This window comes from Pagrus pagrus, assembly GCF_965226575.1.
Source record: "Pagrus pagrus genome assembly, chromosome: 8".
Lineage (NCBI taxonomy): Eukaryota > Metazoa > Chordata > Actinopteri > Spariformes > Sparidae > Pagrus > Pagrus pagrus.
Genome location: NC_140192.1, coordinates 18,327,167 through 18,352,418, shown reverse-complemented (window position 1 = coordinate 18,352,418; position 25,252 = coordinate 18,327,167). Strand labels below are relative to the sequence as shown.

General features: G+C 41.7%; 2 protein-coding genes across 4 annotated transcripts in view; one reads left to right on the top strand and one right to left on the bottom strand.

Annotated features, from left to right (window-relative positions):
• Positions 1–25,252, top strand: part of ttc16 (tetratricopeptide repeat domain 16) — a 52,695-nt gene that overhangs the window by 1,786 nt on the left and 25,657 nt on the right. The window contains exons 3-13 of one of the 3 annotated variants that reach the window (XM_084360415.1): positions 143–233; positions 610–747; positions 957–1,057; positions 1,152–1,281; positions 1,619–1,833; positions 2,287–2,377; positions 2,483–2,579; positions 3,601–3,745; positions 3,859–4,024; positions 4,337–4,470; positions 4,884–5,025. In XM_084360415.1, the coding sequence (XP_084216541.1) occupies positions 143–233; positions 610–747; positions 957–1,057; positions 1,152–1,281; positions 1,619–1,833; positions 2,287–2,377; positions 2,483–2,579; positions 3,601–3,745; positions 3,859–4,024; positions 4,337–4,470; positions 4,884–5,025 (1,450 nt within the window). Of the gene's footprint in view, positions 1–142; positions 234–609; positions 748–956; positions 1,058–1,151; positions 1,282–1,618; positions 1,834–2,286; positions 2,580–3,600; positions 3,746–3,858; positions 4,025–4,336; positions 4,471–4,883; positions 5,026–25,252 lie in introns of all 3 variants that reach the window. The other 2 variants (XM_084360414.1, XM_084360413.1) reach the window with 2 other exon arrangements.
• mymk (myomaker, myoblast fusion factor) lies at positions 9,377–14,680 on the bottom strand. The gene is made up of 6 exons (XM_084360833.1): positions 14,106–14,680; positions 13,310–13,424; positions 12,060–12,208; positions 11,685–11,801; positions 10,878–11,018; positions 9,377–10,623 (listed from the first exon to the last, which is right to left on the bottom strand). The coding sequence occupies exons 1-6, from the start codon at positions 14,238–14,240 to the stop codon at positions 10,423–10,425; spliced, it is 858 nt and encodes a 285-aa protein (XP_084216959.1). The 5' UTR covers positions 14,241–14,680; the 3' UTR covers positions 9,377–10,422.

Here is a 25,252-nt window from a genome sequence, read left to right as displayed (position 1 = left end):
AAGCGAAGCTCATCTCTATGTTACAAATATTGGAAAACCAAATAGAAGTGATCTTTGCTGAACTTATGTTCGCAGTTGGAATGTGAAATCCAGCGTGTGCCTTTTCCGGGTTCAATAATGCTTCTGATGTCTTTCTTTGCAGTTACAAAAATGGAACAGAGGCGATGGGAAAGTCCCAGTATGAGAAGGCTGTGTTATGCTTCTCCAAAGCCATCACACTGCAGCCAGAACAGGTGCTTTACTAACAAGGACGCAAAGTTACCATTTTTAAAACTTGTGCTATTTTTTATTTTGATATTTTGATTAACTTCTATGTTAAACAGATTATCATGTATCATGTATCAATCATGTAGCAATATCTCTGATTTTAATGATCAAACTGAACAAACTACCCCAAAAATCTTTATATGCAAAACTCAACTGACCTTTGACACATACTTTTTACCCACCTGGTGATTTAATTTCACCTGTGTGTTTACTTTCTTAGTATTATTGCCACTGTCTGCTGGTGTGAGATGTTTCAGTAAGTTTTGGACACACTGTTTGTATTAATTCATCCCTCTTCTTCTCAGTGTGATAACCGATAACGACTGCTGTTGTGTGTTTTAGACTCAGCTGCATGTGAGCCAGGGGGAGGCCTACCTGCAGCTCTGTGACTTCCAGTCAGCAGCAGCTTGTTATAAACAGGCATGTCTCTTGGAGCCCAGAGCCTTCAGCACCCGTTTGGCCTTCATCTACTATCTCCAGGTAAGAGTGTCTGACTGGGGTTTAATGTTACTGTTACTGTTGATGTTATCTGGTGTTTCTCTGTCATAAATGTTTAATATATAATTCACTGTGTGATTCCGGTTTATCTGCTGTGTCACTGATTATAAGACACTTTCATAAAAATCTCAGATTAATGCATGGACATAAAACAATTGAACGCTGATATTTGTCTTTCCTGTTGCTCTCAGGGCCAGTGTTTGTTTGACCGAGGCCTTTTAATGGAGGCGCTGGAGGCCTTCAGCAAAGCTGTTGAGGTGAAGCCCGGCTGCAGGGCCTATGAGGTCAAACGGTCAGGAACCTGCATACTAAAATGGTTCTCATTATAGTTTTGTTTCTAATTCACACACATTGTTTATTATTGAAGTTTGCACCTTGTGTCCCAGTATGGCCTGTCTGACAGCTGCAGGCCGTCGCTCCGACTGTCTCAAGATGGTGAATGACTGGATGGTGTCAGATGGTCCCACTGCCGACCTTTACGTCATGAGAGCCAGACTGCACAAACTCCTTTACCAGGTTACAACTCCAGAGACCTCTTAACAACACTTAACACTTAATGCAGAGCAAGAAGATGTTTATCATGTTACACAGTTGAAGCAAAATAACTAAGGTCTCACAAAGTGTATAAACAGAAGGAAACATTTAAATCACAAGCTTCATCAAGGAATCTAGTGCAGGGAATAAGCATCTTGCAATATAGTCTGATGACATGATGAAATGAATAACTGGTGTATACTGTATAAGCATTAGACATGGATTAAAGAACACTGGTACTGTATGAAGTTGCAAATATTGTCTTAAATATACTGCACCTACTGTAAACCTACAATCGATGGCTTTCTCTTCCGTCCAGACATCACAATGTTATCGAGACGTGAAGTCAGCGTTGGCGTTGAACCCAACATGTCCGCAGGCTGGAGCCCTGTGTCTGCAGCTACAGGAAGCCAGTGAGCGGGCCAGACAAAAGGCAGTAGACTTAAGTTTCATTGGCCAGCTGCCCGAAGCCCTCTGCATGATCAATATTGCTCTGGATAACAGCCCACAGAATGCCCGTCTCTATCTGTTCAGGTGAGTCTGACCAATATGACACACTCAGGTGAGCTGCAAGTAAGTAAGTAATAGAGTAGTGAAACCTGTTGAACACATCTCTCAGTTAAAAAGGTGCTGTAAAGTAAGTCAACGAAATGTACAAGTTTACATAAAGTTTGAGTTTTTTAGTGATAGGTTGCATGTTTTTTTTTTTACTGTGGAAGGAAACCAGGGTACATGAGTGAATAAATTAGTTTAAGGCTATTTAGTCTGACCAGTAGCCAAAGTTATTGACTTTGTAACAATATGAAACAGAGAAACTTCTACTGTACTTTGGTTTAAGTCAGAACAGTTCAGTTTAATCAATTCTTTCAAATTCTTTTCAGCTCAATCCCGTTGAGCTAAATTTGATTCTGTTTTATTTGCTCATATTTACTTCATTTCAATCAGAATCAATTTGTTTTTTTTTCACACCAATTCTCTGTCGTCCAGAGGGATTCTGTACCGACGCCTGAAGGACTTCACTGCAGCCATCGAGGATCTTGTCCAAGCTGTGGAGCTGAGGGAAGAGGAGGAGAAGGAGGTTGGTGGTCAGGCGAAGGCCAGTGACAAGAAGGATGAGAGTGACTCTGTGCAAGACGAGGTGCAATTCCAGCTGGTTCTCACCTACAATGATTTCGCTGTTCAGTGCTTCAGCAAAGGCCTCTACGCTGAGGCCACTCTGCTTCTTAACAAGGCCATCGATGAGGAGAAGGGCCAGGCGGGTCTGTACCTGAACCGGGGAGGTGAGACCATAGATGCCTGGACTGTGGATGAGAGTGTTGGAATGTGTGTGTGTGTGTGTGTGTGTGTGTGTGTGTGTGTGTGTGTGTGTGTGTGTGTGTGTGTGTGTGTGTGCATCTCTTTGTTTACTGTGCACACAAACAAAATCATTTTGTGTATATTGAAACTTCAGTGGAGAATATTTTCTTTCAGGCCAGAATGTGAGGTTGAAAGCTGGAAATAAAGTCATCCCCATGGGTCAAAAATTCTGTGAATCTAATTGTTGTCTGCTGCTTTGGAGCAGAAAATACTTACTAACTGTCCATTTTTAAAAGCTGAACTCTGTACCAAACTGCACATGGAAAAGACAGAGCATCTAGTGTGATGTTTCCTTGTTGTTGTTGAACACAGTGAATTTGATGTTGACCAACCAGAAAAGAATTACACATTGAGCTAGGCAGCCCTCAAACTGTCAGACAGGTGCAACCAGACAAACCTGATCAGCATTTCTCAGTAGTGCAGTATGAAACTTCTCCAGACACAATTAATGACTAGTTTAAATGGTGTCACCACTCCCCAGTATACAGCTGAATATATTTGTTGTGTATACACTAATTTGTTTTGGATTAAAATTTTAAGTTGCTTTCTGAACGAACCTTCAGCAGTGCTGATTTTCTTATTTCTAAACGCACTGGTGCAGAATAAGTAGTTATATGTGATAATTTGCTGATTTTCACTGTTTGAAATGATTGTACACTGAATATCTTTTGGTTGTGGACTGTTGGTTTGACAAAACATTTTAAGTTAATACCTCGGGCTCTGGAAGAATATGATGGGGATTTTTCATTGTCTTCTTAAGTTTTACAGGCCAAAAACATTGCACAAGCTTGCACACCTGTTTTAAGAAATCAGCAAACTGTGAACTTAATGCTGAATTACATTAGTTGAAAGGATCTTTTTATTTGTTTATGAGCATGCATTGTGTGTGTGTGTGTGTGTGTGTGTGTGTGTGTGTGTGTGTGTGTGTGTGTGTGTGTGTGTTAGACTGTTTCTTCAAGCAGGGTGAGTGGTGTTTTGCTCTGGCTGACTACCAGCAGGCTGAGGAGATGATGCAGCCTCATGATCCTGCTATACGGCTCCGCCTCGCTGTCCTCCACAACACGCTGGGCTCTTTCTGCTTCCAGGATGGGTCAGAACCACACAAATTAACAGCCACACAAACACATTAACACCTAGAGAGAACGGCCATCTTGTTCAGACGCTGTCAAATTTGTGAGTACGTTTCCGTGTCTGCATCTGCAGGAAATTCCAGGAGGCAGCTGACAGGTTTTCTTTGGCTATCAAGTACAACCCCACAGCCAGTCAGTACTATGAGAGCAGATCAAAGGCCTACCGAAAGCACCTGAACTTGAAGAGTGCCAGACAGGACTTCATCTGCATGCTGATCCTGGATCCATCCAATGAGGAGGTCAGAGCAGAGACATTTTTTTAAAGGATTTTGGTCATTGTGCAATGTTTTCAGCCAATCAGAACAACATAAGTGGATCATTTCCATGTTATTTTAAGTCTGTCAGTAAATACAACACAACAACATAACGACACTGCTGTGTCAGTTATCACGGTATTACAGTATGAGTAGTTATTTTTCTCATAGACAATGTCTAGACATTTTGCATGATCCTCTTAGAAGTCAATGAAGTTGCTATTAATATTTTCAAAGTTTCTGTGGATAAAAAGTAAAGTTAGTAAATTGTGTCTTTGTGTGTTTTTTTTATTGTAGCTGGCTCCTATGCTCATGAATCTGTTCCCTGGCCAAAGCATGTCTAATGTTTTGTCCAGTCCAGAAGGACAGGCAGTCAGAGTTCAGCTGATGGACACCATCCATGCCTACAGCCTCCGCTCTAATCAACAAAGGTCAGCATCACACTGCTTTACACTACTGTGGAACGCCTGGCAGACATTAGAACAGACTCACTGCAGCTTCACATGTGAGTTAAAAAATAATGATGTGTCTTCCGTATGTGCGATATTAAAGGTGCAGCCAGTTAGCTGCTGGTGCCAACCAAGCAGCTAGACGGTAATTGTTAGTCTTCAACCTCCCTGCACTGAATCAGCAGCAAAACAACAAACTTAAACATGTGAAACCACATAAATAATACTCACTGACTTGTATATTGTATACAACTGTATATTAGACAGAATTTTTTCTATGTTTTTCATCGACTGAAATGACACTTGACTCGTTGACAGTGTATTAAGATACAACTTTCCACATAAGGACTGCATGCAACCAGCAGAGTGAATCTTGTTTTGTAATTTGTATTTAGGCTGAGTGAGAAGCTCCAGAAGATGACTCTGACCAATGAGAGCACAGCGAGCCAATCAGAAGAGCCATCTGAAACAGGAACGGAGCTGAAGTTGTGTGCAAACCAACAGGAGATGCAGATAACTGTAAGAAGTCTTCTGCAGGTACTGACTGGAAAGTGTGTTTAAATGTAAAACAAAATATCCTCAACAGCCGATCAAGGTAGAAATAATACTAGAAATAAAATATTCATACACAGAGATCATGGACAACTCTTTTAAAATCTATGTGAAATCATACAAAGCAATCGAGCCAAGCAGGAGTAATAATAGTAGTAATAGTATAATATAATATATTATTTATGTAATATAATAATAAAGCTGTTCTCCAGAATAAGGTCCCCAGAACACTTTTTTAAGCTAGAAAGGTGGCAGGGTCCGCCAGATATAAACAAAGAACAATTGTTTATTTAGTTTGTTTAGGCATAAAAAATCAGTCAATGAAGATCTTTCTCTTTTGATTAAAATGCCATCCCAGAAACTACATAGCGCACCCTTAAAAAGCAGATTGTAATATTCAAAACTTGAATTTGCAACATGAGGTAATTTCCACTCTTGTTAATTTTGACACATTACATCCAAACAGATGTCATGAATACGACCAATACACAATCATAAGAAGAAGAAGAAGACTATCTTTAAAATGACAAATAGCTTTAGTGGTCCCCCATTGGCTGGTAATGCAAGAAAATGCTGAAAACAAATTAATAACAGAAACAGAAAGATGAGATGCTTCTGTCATTTTCCATAGCAACAGCTACAAAGTGGATGTGGAGGATGTTTGAAATGTGAAGCGGTGTTGTCGTTATGCTGAATTACACCTGTTCCTCTATCTTGACTGTGGCAGGTTTTGGAAACATTTTCTCTTGTTCCTCCATGACCGTCAAACTGTGCACCACACTGGGCCACACCTCACCCCCCACCACACACCACCAACCACCACCATTCACACAGAACTGGAATAGTTTGCCCTCATTTGAGAGGAGGTCCTACTACAACAAGAGATTTGGGGTCTCCTGGGACGTGTTTCTCAGTTGTGATGGAGTAATTATGCTGAGGGGGTAAAAAAATCTTGAATAAATGTTTTTTGCTTCATCTGCGTTTTGTTTTTTATATGCATTACCCAGTGATCTATTGGCAAAAATTGAAGATAAAAATCCTGAATACATTTCATCAATCGTCTGAAACAAAGAGTTGTTGTGTGTCCATGACCTCAGAATGAGCCATTTTTTATCTACAGAGGAAGCAAGTCCTCTTCCATGGAGTCCGGCATTTTGCACCGCCATCCAGTAGCCCAAAATAGACAAACTAAACACTGGCTCTAGTTAGGACCTTTTGCGTTTGTTATGTTTTGGCTGCAACCCTAGGGGAGGGTGAGACGAGGGGTGTTCACCTGGTAGCTACACACTGGACCGTCAAAATAATCTTAGTGGGCATTTATTATGCTTAAACATTTGCTTTACACATTGTGAATCACAGTAGAGGAAAATCATTCAGCACAGGAAACAAACTCTTACATGTAAACCAACTATAATGGTCTAACACTATAATGTTAGACCTGTTTAAATGTCCTAAATTCCTTTATACACAAGAAAGAACAGTAAGGATGCAGAGTCCAAATCAACAGTGACAACACTTTTTTATTTTTACCTTTTTTTTAAAGTGCGTGGTATTATCCTTTAATTTGGATGTTATTCACTGTAGTCCAACAGGTGGCAGCAAAGGCCCAATTTTAGCGTGATGGCATTTCTCAGGATGCTCTATTGAGAAATGCCATGGTAATACATTTTTTTTTTTTTATGACATTAGTGCTGTTGCAGTTCAACAATAACCATCTCAAAAACTTTCACAGTATATCTTGTAACATTATAATTATTAACAACCCTTATAGGAAGGAAAATTTAAGTTTTTTGTTGTTGTTGAACAAATATTTTATTACAATGCCATAAAATATTATGTCCTGTCAGATGAGCAAATGTTTGGGTGCTGGTGGTTTGATACTTTATTTGGCTATAGTGAGTAAAAACCTAAAAGTAAAAAAAATCAATTGAAATATCTAACATAATGTGATAAATTATCACCAACAATGACTTTTTCTGTGTTATAAATGCCATGACCTCACACCATTATAAAGTACCCAGTTGTATCATCTAATGTTATGGTAACACTGCAGTAACAGTTAAAAGATGAAAAATAAAAGCGAGCTGCTAAAGCTCCTCACTGCCTTTAAATCCTTCATCCCTTTTTGCTTAGTTCACCTGTTCCTTCTTCACGTCTTCATTCCATCCCTTTCTTTCTCTTTCTCTGTTTTAGTCTCATTTGCCGTCTTCCTTTCCTCTTTCCTGTCATATTTACCTTCTCCCTACCTCGTATTCTCTCTTTGTTGAAGGCTTTTTGCGGTGACAGTGACACCTTAACTCGGCTGCTTGGCATTAGCACTTCAATGATTAGTTAACGTTTGCGGTGCATTCGTGTGTGTCTGTGTGCATGTGCTCTGTGTCAGTCCGTGTGCCAATCTTGCAAGGCAGCAGTGAAAACAGGGTATGGAGTTTCATTAATTTGGGCATTCTCTCAATAAACGTCATGGACGCATTTTCAATACGGTAAAAGTTGGACGACACTAATAATTTGAAAAACTCATAGAATGGCAGCGACGCCCATGTCCCTATGATAAATTAGCCATGAGTAGGCTGTGAATTATGGGAAAGTGAGCCATGTGTTGTCTTTTCATGTCTGCTTAGATAGTTTGGTTGGTTTAAACTATCCAAAAGCACTAATCTTAACTACTACTACTATTTACTAGCTATTTCTGGAGCATGTGAATACAGAGATGTGGTTGATAGCTCAGGAAAAAGCTAATAAGTGGACCTTAAGTGAAACTATTGTTCCCTACTCACACACTCAAACAAAGATAGCAGAGATGGTGACACTGGTTAAGGATGCTACCCTGATAATATTACATTTAACCAGATATAAAATCTACATTTACATGTAACAAGACAGAAAAAGTAAGAAAATGACAAGATTTCTTCCTTCTTTTAAATTACAAAATGGGTTATACCTTTATGATTCCTCTCCAGTGACCCTGTTAGTTAGTGTTAATTAGTGAATCTGATTGGTGGTTCAAGTATATCACAGGTAATCAGTGTCGGTAGTGAAGATGTGTTGTGGCTGCAGCTCTGTGGTGTTCTCTGAGAGTCAGCTGAATTCACGGCATTAACACCAGCTGTGGCAACAGCTGATACATAGAGAAAGGACGTCTCGCCATAGAAAGTACCCACAGCACATAGCTAAAAGCACAAACATACCAAACATACCAGAGTCTGTCACAGTCACTTCACATTGTGCACGTTGGTGCTTAATTAACTCTAATGAAAATGGATTCAGCACATTTTCTCTTTGCCGCTCTGAAGAGGCCGCCACATGTGGAATATTGGGAGACAGCGCTCTTTTGTGGTGTACAAGTCATATTTTTTTATTTGTTCAGATGTTTTTCTTCATTATATTTTGATACCTACTGAAATTCCACGCCGCCCTGGGATGCAGGTGCAGACTACCACTGAGGTAATCAGGGCTTATTATGTCGACACTGTCGTCGTCGGCTGAGCACTGCGACCTACAGCGAACGGGCCCAGGTTCAGACCCTCGGATGGTTTGTGTGTGTGATTCTATTTTTCTGCTCTTTTGAGGACCACGTCATCCTTAGGGTCAGTTGATCGTGAAACTTCTGAGGGCATTTTGCTAGGCCTCACAACGGCTCTTTTAAGGTTAGGGCTTTGAAGTCAGCGTCATTAGTTTTGGTATTAGATTTCAGTAAGTTTACTCTTAGATCAGGAGTCACAGACAGTAGAAGTCTCCACAAATATAGTAATACAGTCCTAAATGTGTGTGGGCTTCAGCCCCTTAGCAGAGTGCTGCGGGACAGACAGTGGTCGTAAAGGAGCTGAAAAGTGTTTCACACTTGTGCAATAAAAAGCTCAAGTTACCGTCCTGTCAGGGCTGGGAGGCGCAGCCAGCCGGGTGGTGCTGGTGGCCCAGCCAGCCAGGTTTCTGAGGCCAGACAAAAACACCTTTCTCTGGGCACATGAGCTGGCGGCTTGGCCCTGACTCAAAACATTCCCTGGTGGAGGGGAGGTTCATTCACGTTTTGGCTGGAGATTGTTTTGTCTAAGATATGCAGAACACGTTTGTAGTCTTTGGGTAGTGTTCGGGGCAGGTGACGTGCGTGGACGCACAACTCCATGTCTTCCTGAAGTGAAAGTGGAAGGGGATATGTGGGTTTAGAATTGGATTAGTGTTGCTAGACTGGAGTGGGCCTTGAAGTATGTGCCAGTCAGGGTTTTTGTCAATGGTCGGCTTCTGCAAAGTACATATCACTGCATTATGGTAATGGTTTGGAGGGTCGGGACTCTCCAAACCATTCCATCCCGTCCCTACTGACCAGTTAAAAACAGGGTCACAAAAACATTTCATTTTATTTTCAAAACATTACAAAATTATCAAAAACAAATACAAACTGTACTGAATATATAATCTTTCAAAGTGCAATAAATAACAATATAAATTAAAGTTTTCACCAGAAAATGACACAGTCTGAATAATGCACAAAAGAGACAGTGATCATGGCCAAAGCTGCTCTGTCAGTGAACCAGAGGTAACAGACAGAGGAGTCCACCTGCTGATCCTGAAACACATCAAGATGCTTCCGTCGGGCTACAGGCTGACGTCTCGGCCGCCGTTTCGCCTCGCTCGAATGTCTGATGCTCCACATGACACATTTGGCTCCTCGAGGACGTATAAAAACGGTAAAATTTGCTTTACAGTCTTGTAATTCTTATAAATGAATTCAGCCGCGTGGTTCCTCTCCCTGAGAGAGACGGGAAAGAGCAAGCGGAGGGGGGACGGACAGACAGAGGCGAGCAGACGAAGGGTCTCCCCTGAGGAACATTTCTAAAGACAATTTATATATTTTGGAGAGATAAAACATCTGCCTGTTTGTTCTTCTCATAAATTTTCCAGTCAGTTTTACTGGCTTGTCTCAGCCACCGTCTCCCTGTTCGTGCTGTGTGTGTTCTTTCGTAGCGTGCTGCCTGTCCTCAACTTTACACGAGTGCTTCAGACAGCTGTGTTCTTATTGGGTCTTTGAGGGCACCAGAGGCCTGATTCGCCTTTTGCTCCCGTCCTTAAAGTTTAGAACCACATCAGGGTGCCTTTGCTTTTTTACCTGCTGGCTACAGTAGCTGGTGGATTCCTAAAGTCGCTGCCGACCTTAAATATTCTACCAGCCAAAACTGATTTTTTTGGAGTAGAAAGGAACGTCCACATGATGGTTGGTTTCCTGCTGAAGTAGATTAACTTACCAGCCACATACAAGTTTATCAGCATTTGGCTGACAGTTATTTGGTGATTTTCCCGTTTCCCGCTCATAGCCAACCACTATCTCTGCCTGTTCGTCAGGATGAAGTCCTCCTACGTTAGACCTGACAGTCAATGTTTTTGTGTTCACTTCCAGCCATTCATCTCTTTGAGTTTGCTGATGCTGGGCCCTTTGATTGGTGTGGAGGGCGGGGGGTTGTAAAGAGGCAGAGTGGGGGTGCTGCAGCCTCGTGTCCACAGCTTTTCAGTGGGGATTGTCCACACGGTCCGAGACGATTTCTTCTTTGACTTGTCTTTCTTCTCTTTAGAAGTAGCAGGGGACATTGACTGGAGATGGAACAGTGAGGAAGCAGGATTAGGACAACATAAAGGCGCTTGACTTCACAGCGAATGATGCTGATTTATTACAAAGTCAGTTTACTCCCTAAATTATTTTTATTTTACTTTCCAGTCCTGAGTCCTCACTTTCTCTAGTCCATGCGATCTACTTCTCCGAGTCTATCCTGCCCTCATATGACCTCCCCAGTTGCCTTCAGCTTCAGCTCCCTTTTTCTTGTACAGATATAGTAAATGTAACTTACGCAGCAGCAGAGAGTGAAGCAGCTGAGCTTAGCAGCGTTTCGTCCCGTCCCTGCGTAGCGGTTCTTCTTTGGCAGTAGCAGGACGAAGGACACAGCCAGAGACAGATGGTAGAAGCTGTGAACATAGGCGTAGTCCCACTCCTGCAGTGAAGAGAATATAGCACATTCTATTCAGACTGATAGCATTTATTAAAGGTGTAATACGTAGTTTTGGGGAAGCCTAAACAAACTAAATAAACAAACTCTCTTCGTTTTCGTCACTCTATGACCGAATAAACATTCTGACTTTAAATGATAACTCAATTTCATACTGTTTACTTTGTTTATATGTGGCGGACCCTGCCAACTTTCTAGCTTAAAACAGTGTTCTAGGGACCTTATTTTTCTCTGAGAACAGCTTGTTTATTCAGTTATGAAAACAAAAAAATATTTCTGAGTTTGTAATATTATCTCATTAATATTGTAAATATTAAAATTCTGAGTCTGAATTTCTTCTCCAAAACAACATAGCGCCCCTATAAAGTTCATTTATTTCCACATATGAAGACATGTAATCAGACAGCTGGCCTCCTTTTTTAATAATTGCATATTAATGAATGATGTAAAATATTTTGTTTAAGCTGCACATGATCAAATTCAGACTCTCTAAGTAGAAATTAAAATTGTGTAAAAGATACCAAAAATGGTAGAAATTGATGAACTAGTTAAACAAAGTAAATATAAGTAATGTAACAATCTCACTGCCCACGCATGATTAATTTTCTAATATCTCTTTGTTTGGGTTAGTTTTATGTTGATGATTGTCACCTCAAAGTAGAAACGCAGCATCAGAGCGAGAGCACCGAAGCAGCAGCCTGGGCCGACCTGCTGCGTGTACACTTTCTTCTCTGGATACACCGCCCTCAACTCCTTCATCTTCTGCAGCTGAAATGACAATGATACAGATAAGGTACAGAATTCAATAAAGAGAGAGAGTGCAGAAAACAACAGAAGAACAAAAAGATGATAAAAGAGGTGAAGACAAAAGTAAAAATGTCCAACGGTGGAGATCATGAAGGAGAAGATGGTAAAGAAGAATATTATGAAGGAGATGGAAGTTTATAAGGAAGAGTTGGAGTAGATGAAAGACACCAACTCTAACCTGACCATGGAGAGAAACCTGCGTATTCTAAGGCCACTCACCCATTTGACAGTGATGATGAAGACAGCTGATCCAATGGGTCCGGAGTAGATCCCATAGCCCCAGCGATCCTGGTAGATCCTCACAGCGGTCGTCAGCACTCCAAACATGGTTATACTGGAGCGCTGGGGCTCATCAAAGTCGCCCAGAGCTGGAACAAGGACACACATACATTTATGTGACTCTACATCTTACAGGCAGGCTAATTTTTATTAAATGTAGACCAAAATACATTAGTTCTTTCTTATCCAGGGATCCAAAAGCACTCAGAAATCCTATAAATCCACCGTAATGCCAGAGAGTCTGTAGGTTTTCAGTTGGGCTAAAAATGACACCAGGACCTTTTCAGAGTTTGCATTCTGGTGTCTTCCATGAGGAAGACACACATCGCCATCGCCAAATATCCTGAAGGCTTACACCACCCGACAAAGAGAGCAGACCAATCAGTGAAGTCAGCTGTCGAAGCATTTGGCCCCTCACAGCACGTGATTTAAAAGCCTCGCTGCAAAACCTCAGGGGCTTAAATTGGTAGATGGGAGAGGAACAAATGTATTTGTGTGTGTGTACGTGTGTGTCTGTGTGTGATCATATTAGAGCAGGCATGTCCGAGCACATGTGAGATGAACTCAAAGACACAACATATGCTATCAGCAACTGTTGCAGCCAGAGCTGGATTTTTATTTCTTAAACAATTGTCAGGTATGAACTAAAAGTCATTATTTCCTTTTATGAAATTTTCTTTTTTAGCCAGCGCTCGCTAGTTTGAGTTTACACAAGAACACCCTAGTAATAAGTTCCAGTTGTTCAGAAAAGGTTGATAAACAAAACCTTTGGAAAAAAATATGTTGTGGAATGATGCCACAAAACCCACAAACACGGGTATTTATCGCTCTGGCACGGCTTGACTGACGTCCACACAACACCTGGGTGAACACGCTTATTCACTCCCCTTTTCAGGAGCGATGCTATAACGCGTGTTGACATTAGCGCTGTTGCCGTGTTAATATCTTTCTATCCGTCCCCGTAAGCAACACTACCTTTAGTCAGGCTGAGTATTACAGAGAGACTGAAGATAAAGATATTAAAAAAGTAACCGTTGTTTGTGGCTTCTGTGTGGTCTGAGCCTAGTCAGCTGCCTGATTGGTATTGCTCAGTATGTACTGTTCTTCTACTTTTCCTCGTCTTTCCGGTGCGTTCGAGATGACGAATCTAAAGCTTTTGCTGCATATAGAGTACAACAGACTGTACTTACCTATAAGTGTGACCCACATGGAGAGAGCTGTGCTGTAAACACTGAAGTACTCCAGAATGTCATATTTCATGAAACACAGGATGGAGAGGCCTGGTCCATCACATGCGTGGTAAATCTACAGAAAGACATACAAGTTCAAGTCAAACAGACAGCAGGAGTATCTGGGAGGTTATTAACGACCTTTACGCACAGTCCCAGTTTCAATAGCACAACGGGTTGCACTTATAGAAAGTGTGTAATCACTAATAGGTCATTTTTGATTTGATTAAAATAAGTATGTACAGAACACAATGTGTGAATTGGGTTGTCTGTTTGGATTTGAAACGGACACATTATAAAAAGCAAAAAATGCACAAACTATAGATGCTGTCAATTAAAGAGACAGCAAATAAGAAGTTTGAGTTAGTAGCTCTTAGATAGGATTTTATTTAGAATTTATTTGACTTAAAATTAAGTCAAAGCAAAGCTTAAGTAGATTCAATAAAGGATATAAAGGATATATAAACAGATCTTATAGTGCATTCAGATTCACTAAAATGCTGTCGAGCCCCATCCTTACTTCTGATTGTTCTTTACAACTTTCTTGATACTTGCTGATGTTGATCAAATTAAAAGCAGCGAGTGCAAAAACATAAAAATGAAAGCAGTTTTTAAAATGATATAATCTTCTGATCCAAACTCGAAACATCAATGTTGTCAGCTTCCTGCATGTTCAGTTACTAACACTCAAACATCACAATCAAGCAGCACATTTTCAATCTGTGACATCAAAACAGAACCATTAGCTCATTCTCACCGCAGTGAAGAACATCGTGAAGAAGTAGACCATGGCCTCCATGTGGAAGCCCCTCTTCGCGGCTACGCTAGCTGCAGGCAGGAACACGAGGCTGCTGACTGTAGGAAGCAGCATCTTGGCAATAAACGCACCCATGGTGGAGGACCAGTAGACACAACTCAAATAGAAACGGTGAAGGCTTATCGATGAGAAATTGTCCTTTGTGCTCCAGAAGTTCCTCAGTCTTTGAAATGATCTTATGAAGGAGTGAAGAGTATAAGCTGTGTAAACAATGTGGTATCAACTAGAAAGTAGATGTCCTCAGGCCCCTTAGTCCTGAACGTGTGTGACTCGTGAGTGGATTTGCTAGAAAATGCCTTTACAGCACACATACACTCCCATGCTGCATGAACACACCCAGCTGTCCAGTTTGGCCCTTTAAAGTTTAAATGTCCCCCAGGCTGGCAGGTCCACGGAGGCTTGCATGTGCACTGTCACGGTTGGGCAGCTGTTTGCATACCAGTGTGACATGGGAGGGGCTGCAGGCAGGGCAAGGGCAAGCATGCCATATTGTAGCCATCCAGCCTCGAGCAGGACACTGACCACAGTCCAGTCTCCATATTATTATTATGCTTGGGATGTTCATACTAAATGATTCTGAAATGCATGTTGGTGATTAAAAAACATGTAACACAAAGATTTTGCATGTTGGTGTAGATGTCCTGTCAGCAGTGTCTTTTATAATAGTGGATTCCAAAGAAAATACTTTATGGGCCTGCAGGAGATTTTTCTGTTGCAGCATTTATGATAATTAAATTTTGGTGATTTGAAAATGTAATTGGAAGTGCTGAAGGGCTTTGGTGAACTGCTTGTTTGGTGTTTTGGACACTGAATCCAAAAATGCTGTTTACACCTGTCCCGTGATCTCCTTATGGAGGACAGCCCAGTTATGTTGTTGTGAGCACATTATATGGGAGGCCGAGGGCGTGACGAAATGGTGTCAGTATTTGACGACCTGGGATGAGAAGGTGTGGGTACAACAGCTGAGATTGTCAAAAACAAATCTACAAATGGATAAAAAGGGATCTACACATCACACATCCCAGAGAAGCTTGGAAATGTGTGTCTGAAGCGACGCATCGTGGTACATTTTTTGATGTTGTTTTCATTCACTTCCATTGTATTACAGTGACAAAACCCTCGAGACCTGGACAAATATAACTAAAATGATCTTCGCGGCAACATAAAAGAAGACTTAAATACCTGTGGAAACCCTCTTCAGTTCTGACGTAGGTAAATTAATAACTGATAATTAAAGAACCTGATTTGAAAAGTACAATAAGACAGAACCCAAATAAGATCTCAAAAATGTTGAACAGCATCACTGGCAGTGGTGCAATGATCCACCAGTTAGTAAGCAGCTTTTAAAAGCTTAGCTGAGTCAAAGCAGCGTGTGAGTCGAATGTGTAATCAAAGCAGAAAGTCATAGGTTTTACATAAACAGTGCTCTTGTGCCATGTAAGGCTAATCTCTGTATCCTCTTAGTAAAACCATATTTGACTCTGCACTGCACTGTTGTTCCCAGAAAGGATCTCTGTATGAATGTCTTCAATGGTCCCATGATGGTGGTGAGGCAGCAGTTGCCCTCCTCTGCCCTCCTCTCAGCTGTTACACCTGCTCAAGGGCTTGAGGCAACGGCACAAAGGGTGCAGTATTGCTGAGGGGTTTCACCCCACGCCTCAGATTCTCGGAGTGTTTCAGTAACCTGAGCTGCCGGGGCCAGGGCTGGAAACAAACTCTCAGGCCTGATGGTTTTGGAAACGCTAGCGTGGCCTCACCACGCCCTCTGCCGGGAACTCCTCTGCAGATTGAACCCTGCTGGTGTGTTCGAAAGGGGTCTAAAACCTTTGTGCTCCCATCTTAAGCTGACCAGTGGTTGTATAGCAGAAGAAGACAGTTTGTAAAGACGTTTGTATTATGTAACGTGCACATATAAAACACTTAACTCAGCATAGTGAAATAAGTGTCATTCTTGTAACTGTTGCAGGTCACCATCAGTGACCCACCACAGTCCCCAGCAGGGGGTTGGCCACTTTCTGTGAGAAGAATGTGCATGTGTCCTCCCCACCTGTGGGTGAAAAGTAATTTGCTACAGTGAGGTAAACTGATGCAGGTCAGCAAGTCTTCATCCATACCACTGTCATTGGCAGCATGAGTCAGATGACCTGAGATGACCCCACATACTCACCCTGCAGGACCTGGTCAAAGAGGTCAGGTCCTGCTGTACTTTGGTATGTACCATGTGAAAGTGGGAGAAAGGCTAGAAGGCCCCAACGTCGTCCACAACAGTCACAGACGTGGACAGTAAATTAATTTGAAGCATCTCAGTCACTGAGAGATCTTGGATATTTTTACAAGAAAAGCTCCTGTAGTGCAGCTTTTAGTCTCACTGTACGTCTTGCTAATCTGGATTTTGTGTGAAATTTGAGGCCTCTCGATTCTTCTTGTCCAGGAGAGTTTGTGGCCTGTGGTGACTTTCACCTCAGGACCCCTCAGTCTAAACACGGCGGGTTAGTGTGGGAATGTAGAGCAGACTTCCTGGATGCATCTGAAAAAACACTGGGCTTCCTTTTGATTCAGTAATAAATAGCCGTGACCTCTGACCCTTGGGCCTTCTTTCACAAATAATTGGAGGGCAGTGCTTATGTTTCAGCCAGCCAGTCACCAAGGACAAACTGGAGCGCTTCACCTCAGTTATGATGTTATTTTACCTCGTCAGTAAAAAGTCATTTTGACCGTGATTTTTGTTGTTGTTTTTAATTCATCAGATATTTTATTTCCATTCTTTGTTTTGATTAAAATGTCTTATTAGCTCTTGTAATTATATAAAACAACTTAATAAGCAGGAAATTATTTTTTTCCTTCAGTTCCTTTCAGAGACTTTTGGCCATTCTCGTCCTTCATCAGACTTTAATTAAAAGCTAAGCCTTGTTTCTCTCATGGATGCTGTCATTTAAAGGATAGTTTCAGAAACTTTCAGACCAAAAGCAGCTGTGCACAACAATTTACTGCACATGAGTGAGATAATGTTTAAGATGTTGTGTTAAGTAAAAGAAAACAGTTCCTAGTGCAAAGTTAAGACTAAATCAAGTCGCACGTTAAGTCAATTCAGGTGTTGATAACAAAGTAATACTTTCATCGAGAGCGATATTTTCCTTTTCAAGGAATATTTGCAGTATGGTCGAGGAAACCATAACATACTACTTTTTTTTTTAGGTTAAATATCACTTCAGTTAAACATGCTAATTCAGAATACTTAAAAGTGAGACAGGACGAAGTAAAAGTGCAATAGAATTAATTAAAGTAGTGTTTTAAACTGTGACAGTGGTGATGAAGGAAAAAGTTTGCATCGATCACGTATTCACATTCTGTAGTGATTCAGCCGGGCTGCATTTCATGATGTCTTCCACTGTTAATGCTTTGGAAAATCTCTTGCTTTGGAACATTTCTGAGCGGTACAGGAACTGATGTGTTTCATCAAACTCCTGGTTATTTGAATAAAGTTTAAGAGGGTAAAAAAGAAAGTGTAACAAGCTAGCAGAGTGTACAGTGAGTAGATTTTTACTACAAAATGTCAATTCAGTGATGATATCAAAAGCATCAAAGCAGTGATCAGTTATTTTCAGATACTTTGCTAAAATAAAAGACTAAAGGCCCTGCTACACCAAACTGACATCAAATAACTAGCTACAAACTGTTGCGTCAATGTCCTCTTTCGTCTTTTTGACCCTGTCATGAAGTCCGTAGCGGCTGCTGAGCCCGGTTCCATTGCCTGCTCCGGCACAACTTCCTGCCAGCATTCACGGCTCTGGGCCTGAAAACCTGTCTGCGGTTGAAAGCTCCTGTGCTAGCAGTGTAAACATCAGCAATACCCCGGTGCCCCCGGCTCATAGTTTGGTACGGACAGAGTCAGCTAGTCTGCGGTTCGCAGCAATTAGTGGCTACTTAAGCAACAATTAAAGCTATCTGTTCATCAGAATCACAGAGAGTTGAGGCAGATCGGCCGGAGGACATCAGAGAAACCAGAAAACATTTTCTCGATAAAATGTAAGCTGGTTTGGCCAACATCGTTTGTGGTGTGTATCCCTTTTCGACCAGGGTGGTTCAGGTGCTGGTTTGGAGCTAGTGCCAACTCTGGAACCAGTTCTTTGCATTTGGAAAACATGTTCAAGAGTGGCGCCAACAAAGAAAACAGAAGTGCTTACGTCAGGCAGTGGGAGCAGGGTTATTGTGACCAAGGACCAACTGAAACTGCTCATGACAACCATTTTTAAAAACCAGAGCTAGTTTAGTGTGTTCTGACTCATCTACGGGAGAATAAACAAAATATTTTCACAATGGACCCCAAAGTGGTCGAGGACAAGTCAGGTTTAATGCCCATGTACGCATCCAAAGCCAGGAGCAACACTTAACACACCTAAGAGTCTATGTAGTCTGCCATAGATGTTACCAAGTTACCAACACGTTCTCATCCCAGGTCATCAAATACTGATGCTGTGATTAGTCAGGACGCCAGTGGTGTGCGGGCATATGTAGAAACAATGAGTTCTGGTGTTTATATTCACATAATTAGTAGCTGGTGTTTGTTGCCCATTAGAGAGAGAGAAAAACTAATGACCCTGCATCTACTGCCCCAAACTCAGCCGAACTTCCAGGTTTTCCTCTTTCTGTACATATTTTTTTAATCTATTTTTCCATCCAATTGTTTTCAGGAAGAAGCATGTTTTCTTTCACACATTTGAGAGTGAACCTTTTTTTATTTCATTTTTCCCTCCTTCTGTGGTCGTGTTTATAACGCCTTTAATTGCTCTTTTGTCTGCATGTGCCAACCATAATGACTCCAGACTTTGTTTGGCGTGCTGCAAATGGGCACCAGCAAAAAACACACCCATGGGAGTGTTGTAGTCCTCGTGCAACACGTTTTCTCTATAGAAGGAGGTTTTTTTCTGTTGTTGTGTGGAGGGTGGTGGGCTTTAATTGGCGGTGGTGGTGGGCGGGCCTTATTCCCCTGGTCTAGCAGCCTCCCTGAACTTTGTCTATCTGCTTATAAATCTGGCGATGGAGCAGAGCGACGACTAATGTAGCCAACAGACACACCGGCAGCAGACTTAGAAGAAGGGGAGAAATGGATGGAGGAGGATAAGAGGCCATGAAGGGATGGAGAACGAGATAAAGGCTAAGAGATACATGTGGCTTTTCCAGCGAAACTCCAGGACCTGGATTATTAAAATGCACCAGAAACTACAAGTGTTGCCAAATCATGAAGGACTGAGTTCATAAGGATTAAAACCTTAACGTGATACACTGAATCTGTGTGAATATGCACTGGGCAGTTTACATGAACAGAATTAAATGAGAGATCAAGATAGAGAAAAGAGAGACTAATCGAGAGAACAAGTGCAAAGCTGCAAAGAGACAGCTGTAGAAACAGACAGATGTGAAGAAAGGAGTGTGACCGAAAGAGGAGAGAAAGAAACACAGAGAGAAAGAGAGGGAGGGGTGAGAAATAACAGCAGAGGGAGAAAAAACACAAGAGAAGAGGAGAAATCTGACTAAAGCCAGAGCGAGTGAGACAGACAGATGAGGAAAAAGAGGGGAAGACGACATGGTGGGCAGACTTGGTGGTCCTCAGACGTCTGCTTGTCCTCCTCTCATCATTCACTCTTCTCTCCTCGCCTCTCATTCCACTGTCTGAATCGCTGTCCTCCCATCTGTTTTTGGCTTCCCCTGTCTTTCTCAGCGTGTTTCAGAGAAGGAGGAATCCCGATTCACCATCACTTAAAGGAGGATTTCACTTGGTATTGAAGTAGTTATGGCCTGTAGGAAAGAGTTGATGAATATTCTCGAGTTTCCAGGTTCATGGTAATTCTATATGCTATATAAGTGGACTTGCTTCAGGCTTTGTTTCAGGCTTTCATGAAGATGTTTCACCTCTCATCCAAGAGGCTTCTCCAATTCAACTGAAATTAAGTGAAGTGAAGAAAACACTTGGATTAGAGCTGCTAAACTCTGCTTCTTCTCAGCCTGCCCTGCTTACTTGTCCACTGAGTCTTGGCATCTTTGTCCTTCTTATCTTGTCTATTTATGCATAATCATTACTCACCATCCCTTCGTCTGCCAGCCATACACACACACACAAACACACACACACACACACAGACACTCATCATTGGACTAAGCACGTGTTCATTGGGCCACAAAGCTCTGTGCGCAACCGCAGCTTTCTATCTATGAGGCCGAAATATGCCATGGAGGTCTGTGTTTGTGATGTTGTGTGCAGTTGTATGCATTAACATGTGGACGCCTGTGTGTAAATAGTTGCATCTTTTTCGAATTTGTGCTTGTGATGTAGCTTTTCTAGTGGCAACACAATCGCTTTCATATGAGAAATACGGCACCTTCAGGTTGTTTCTGGCATCTTGTCCCTCTATCTTCTTTCTTCTTACTCCACTTCTGCTACTGTTTAAAGCTTAAATGAATGAGTTTTGAGGTTCGATACAGCAGCAAACAACTATGTGATATGTAATCAGCGCTAGCTAATTTTACAGTTTGATCAGAGTTTCGTGAGCAGTGTATCATCGGATGCCATCTTCTCCAATGTGGATTTGTTTTGGTCTGAGATGCTGGTGCTCTGGTATATAGTGGTAGTGAATCTTGTATATTCTACCTAAAGTAATCCGACTTCTTTTTGTGATTACATCTGCCACCTGTTGCGATCATCAGAATGTATTGGTTGAAATTCTCTCCGGCTGAGGTGTGGGGTGTTGTCAGGAAGTCAGATTAGCTGTCAATCATCGTCTTGCAAATCATCAAAGGGTCAATGCACTGGGGAAGGCGGGATCAACACCAAACATTAACACCTGTCATGAGGCCTGCATCTGTTGTCCTGTTGTTACCTGACAGTATATAAGTCACGACAGTCTATAGTCGACAGAGAACCTTCTGCTCCTCCTTCTGTCCATGCTGCATGTATTAAAGAGATCTGATTAATCAAAAGTCGCTCAAACTTCACCAAGAGGAATTTCCCCTTACATACTAGAGTGTTTGGTTTTTGTGTCTACTATATTAATACTCTTCTTTATCAGATTACAAAAAAATACCAGTCCAACCTGAGAAAATGAGGACATTTCTTCCGGGAAACTGATGTTTCAGCTCAGTGTACAGGCAGAGGACCCAGGGGAGGAGAGCACTGTGGGAAATAGGTTATAGTTCCCCTCTGTCTCTAATCTGTCTGTCTGTCTCTGTCGTTGTCCATTTGTTTGTCTGTTTCCCAGAGTGATATTCTTGATCCAGAACGGCAGATTCATTAGAACAGGATGGAGGCTGACAGTAGGAAGGTGTAATGTAGATATGGGTTTAATATCAGTATGTAAAGTTTATATTTGCACTTTTTTTTTTAAACCCAGCAGACTTGAGATGCTACGGTAATAAACCCTGTCTGATTTAGAGAAAACAAACGCTCAGAGAGAATGAAAGCAGAGCAACCAGCCGGGTTGCTCCTTCTTTTTTTTTTTTTCTCTAACTCCTCTGATCCTCCCACCTTCTCCCTCTGCTGCCACTCTGCTGCTCCTGCTGACTGAGGAGGAGGAGGAGGAGGAGGAGGAGGAGGAAGAAGAAGAGGGATGCAGGGAGAGCACACCTTACCTCCCTCCCTTCCTCTCTTTCTTCCTCCCTCTGTCTGTCTCTCCCTCTGCACTCCACAGCAACAGCAGCACCTCACCAACACACCACAACACACCACCGCTGTCGCTGGCACGCTAACACACACACACACACACACACACACACACACGCACACACACACACCCACCCACACACACACACGCACACACACACATACACACAAACACACTGAGAGGCATCCTCAACACAGACCGAGACGCCCTTGGACTGCTGCAGGCGAGGTGAGTGGGTAAATATTTGAAACCTCCTCTGTGAGTGTGTGTGTATGTTTGTGTGTTTGTGCATGCTGTGTTTGTGTGTGACTGTGTTTACAGAATATTGTGTTAGAGTTTGTGTAAGTTGTGTTAAGTTTTTGTGTGCTTCATTGTGTAGTCTGTGATTCAGTTTGTGTTGATGTGTGTTCATAAGTGTGTGTGTGTGTGTGTTCTGGCTGTTTGCATGTCTGCATGTTCTGGTGTGGTTTGCAATGTGCTTTGTGTGTGTGTGTGTGTGTGTGTGTGTGTGTGTGTGTGTGTGTGTGTGTGTGTGTGTGTGTGTGTGTGTATTTTACGAGGTACACCAGAGCCAATGAGACTTGTGTTTTGCACTAGACCAAAACAAATCCACAAAATAATGCTGAGTCTCTCTCTCTCTCAGAAGTGTGTGTGTTTTTGTGCAGGCATGCATGTGTGTGTGTGTGTGTGTGTGTGCCTGGAGAGGCCAGTCTGTCTGGAAACTTGTCAGCTGTTGGGAGATGTGTGTGGGTAAGAGAGTATGTGTGTGTATGTAAACTGGTGAGGTAGAGGCTAACATTCGTGCCAGTGCTACTTGTCAAACTGTGGATTCTGGTTTTTGTGGCTCTAAACTGTTGCAGAGAATGACAGGATGTGTCTCACCACATTTCGCCTGTCGAGTTTTACTTTCAAAACTCATTAAATTTACTCTAAATAATGTAAAAAAGACATCTACTCACACAGATGGAGTCCTGGTGGTGCATTAGGCACATTTATGGTCAGCATCAAAGTTAGAGTCACTTGAGATGTTTGGTGGTAGAGCAAAGTTATAGGCCAGTCTTGCCACTCAGCAGCCATCTTGGCAATGCCCCCGGGTAGTTATTTATGATTAAAAAAAAATAGAAGTCCATACATGTTATACTTCTACTATGCATGTGCACAGTTTCATAATACCAACGTACTTTATGGCTCAATCCAGAGTGCTGTGATGAGGCTTGCCACAGTTGTTGGTGTTCCCTGTGTTACATGGTGTTCGGGCATTGGCTGATAACATTACTTGCCCACAGCCCCCGCCATCACTTTTTTTTAACAGTTGATACTTAGTAGGACAGCGGATGCTACAGCTCTAAACTGCTGCAGGGGGAGGATTTGTGTTCACAGTAAAGAACACACCTTACATCCTCGCACCCATACACCATTATTTCAGATTTAAACCTGACGCAATCCTGTTCCTGGTAATGTAAATGCGGGAAACGTAGTTGGCTACCTCACTGAGACGTTGGAGGTGTGCATCCTACCACCTGCAGATCTTCATCGTAGAACTTATTTCGATGTTATCTCGAACTGATTCACTGTCAGTAAATATCGAAAATGATCATTGTTTTGCCCTCTAAGTGCTAAACTCACTGAACACATTGCATTTCCTGGGACTCACCTACTTCATTATGAGAGTGAACTTGTGTTTTCGCCCAGTTAAACGCTTAAAATTTGAAGCTGCAGCTGTAGGAAATGTTTGGTGTGTAGCAGTACATTAACAGTACTCAGCGTTCTACAGTTAGCCAGCGTCTTTTCTTGTATTAAGCCCAGTGTATTAATTGTGTATTTCCAGAGTATTTATTTTATTAAGCCCACGATTCTTGATGCATCGTGATCTCAATGTATCCTTGATCCTCAATTTTCAAGATAAATTCCCTTTTTATGTAAAAAGTCATTTAAAAATCACACTACAACAGTCCACAATATCAAGTTACCTATTTTCAGAACCAGTGTGACCCACCTCAGAACATTGACGTCACAAAAACGAAACATAAATCTGTCTACAGTCGAGTGCCGTGATCTATAAAAATATTGTTTTTAAATAGCAGCTTTAGGCCAGGGCAAAAACATGACTCCGCTGCACACACCTCTCTGAGTTGGATGATAAAATTGACAGTGCCTCCTCGATTCTCTGCTAATTAGCTGGGCTCGCTGCATTGTTTAAGGCTAGACGTTAGCTTCAGGTGAAAATGGCTCACGTCATCAGTAATTGTTGTGAGGCAGATTTTACACACAGTGTGAGTGTTGTCCAGTTTGTTTTTCATAAACTCCGATATGTGGCCAGTCAACATGGGCTGCAAACTCCCAACTCAATCTATGCATCGATGTAGAAGCTTTCACGTCCACATCATGATTAGAATTGAAATCCACACCCCTATTATACTGAGAGGCATTGCTAATAATTATTCTACAATCACTGATATAAATATAATCGACAAACAGCCATTTAAATGCAGCTAAAAAAACAAAAACACCTGTTAGAGACCTAGATGTCAGTTCATGTCAGGTCATTTTAAAGTTTACACATTCAGAACCATTTCAGAACTTATAATCATGTTTAAGCCTTGAGACTTACAATTACAATTTGAAGGATTGTTCAGGATTTGCTTAGGTATGTTTATTCACATACCTTCTAGCATTAATTGTATTTGGGTCATCAATTTGCAAAACACTTTGTATGATCGTATGCTTGTATCTCTGATAGGTCTTTTCTTTTCATGGAATCAGTGTCATCTTCGGTCCCCTATCTCAGATCAAACACTAGTCTAAATGTGGCTACAAACTTTACAGACATTTTTAATTATTACGCTGTGTGTGATATGACAAACTAATCTTGAAACTAGTTCACAGCTGAAAGAATAAATAACTAAAACTCAAAGTCTGACAAGAAGGTCTACTTGTGATTAAACGCTGGTGAACTTCCAAGTAAATCAAATGCTATTCTGACATCCCAAGCACATACACTACCCAAAATGAATGAATGCCCCTTTACCTGTTAAGCCTTTACCTTTATAAAGCCTGTAATTATTACATATTATGCTCTCAATAATATAATTCCATTATATGTCTGTGAACAAAACCGTTTTCATACTGAATATACTTAAAGACAGCAGGGATTTTGCACTTTGGAAACTGATAAAGCAAGCTTTCTTAGCATCATGAGCAGCATTGTGTACTTGACCAACGTGGCTCTTAACCGCACAGACTTGCTCCAAGGAGTTTGGTGGTGAGACAAACCACTAATGGGCTCACTTGCCTTCACAAAAACCTGCGCAAGAGTCTTTTACTTTTTGTTTCATTGTGAGTGAATGTGATACAGATGAACTGAGCCTGGTCGTTTCCCTGGGAAAGCCAGCTCTGAGGAGAGCGTCAATAAATAGGTCAGGGTTCAAGTGT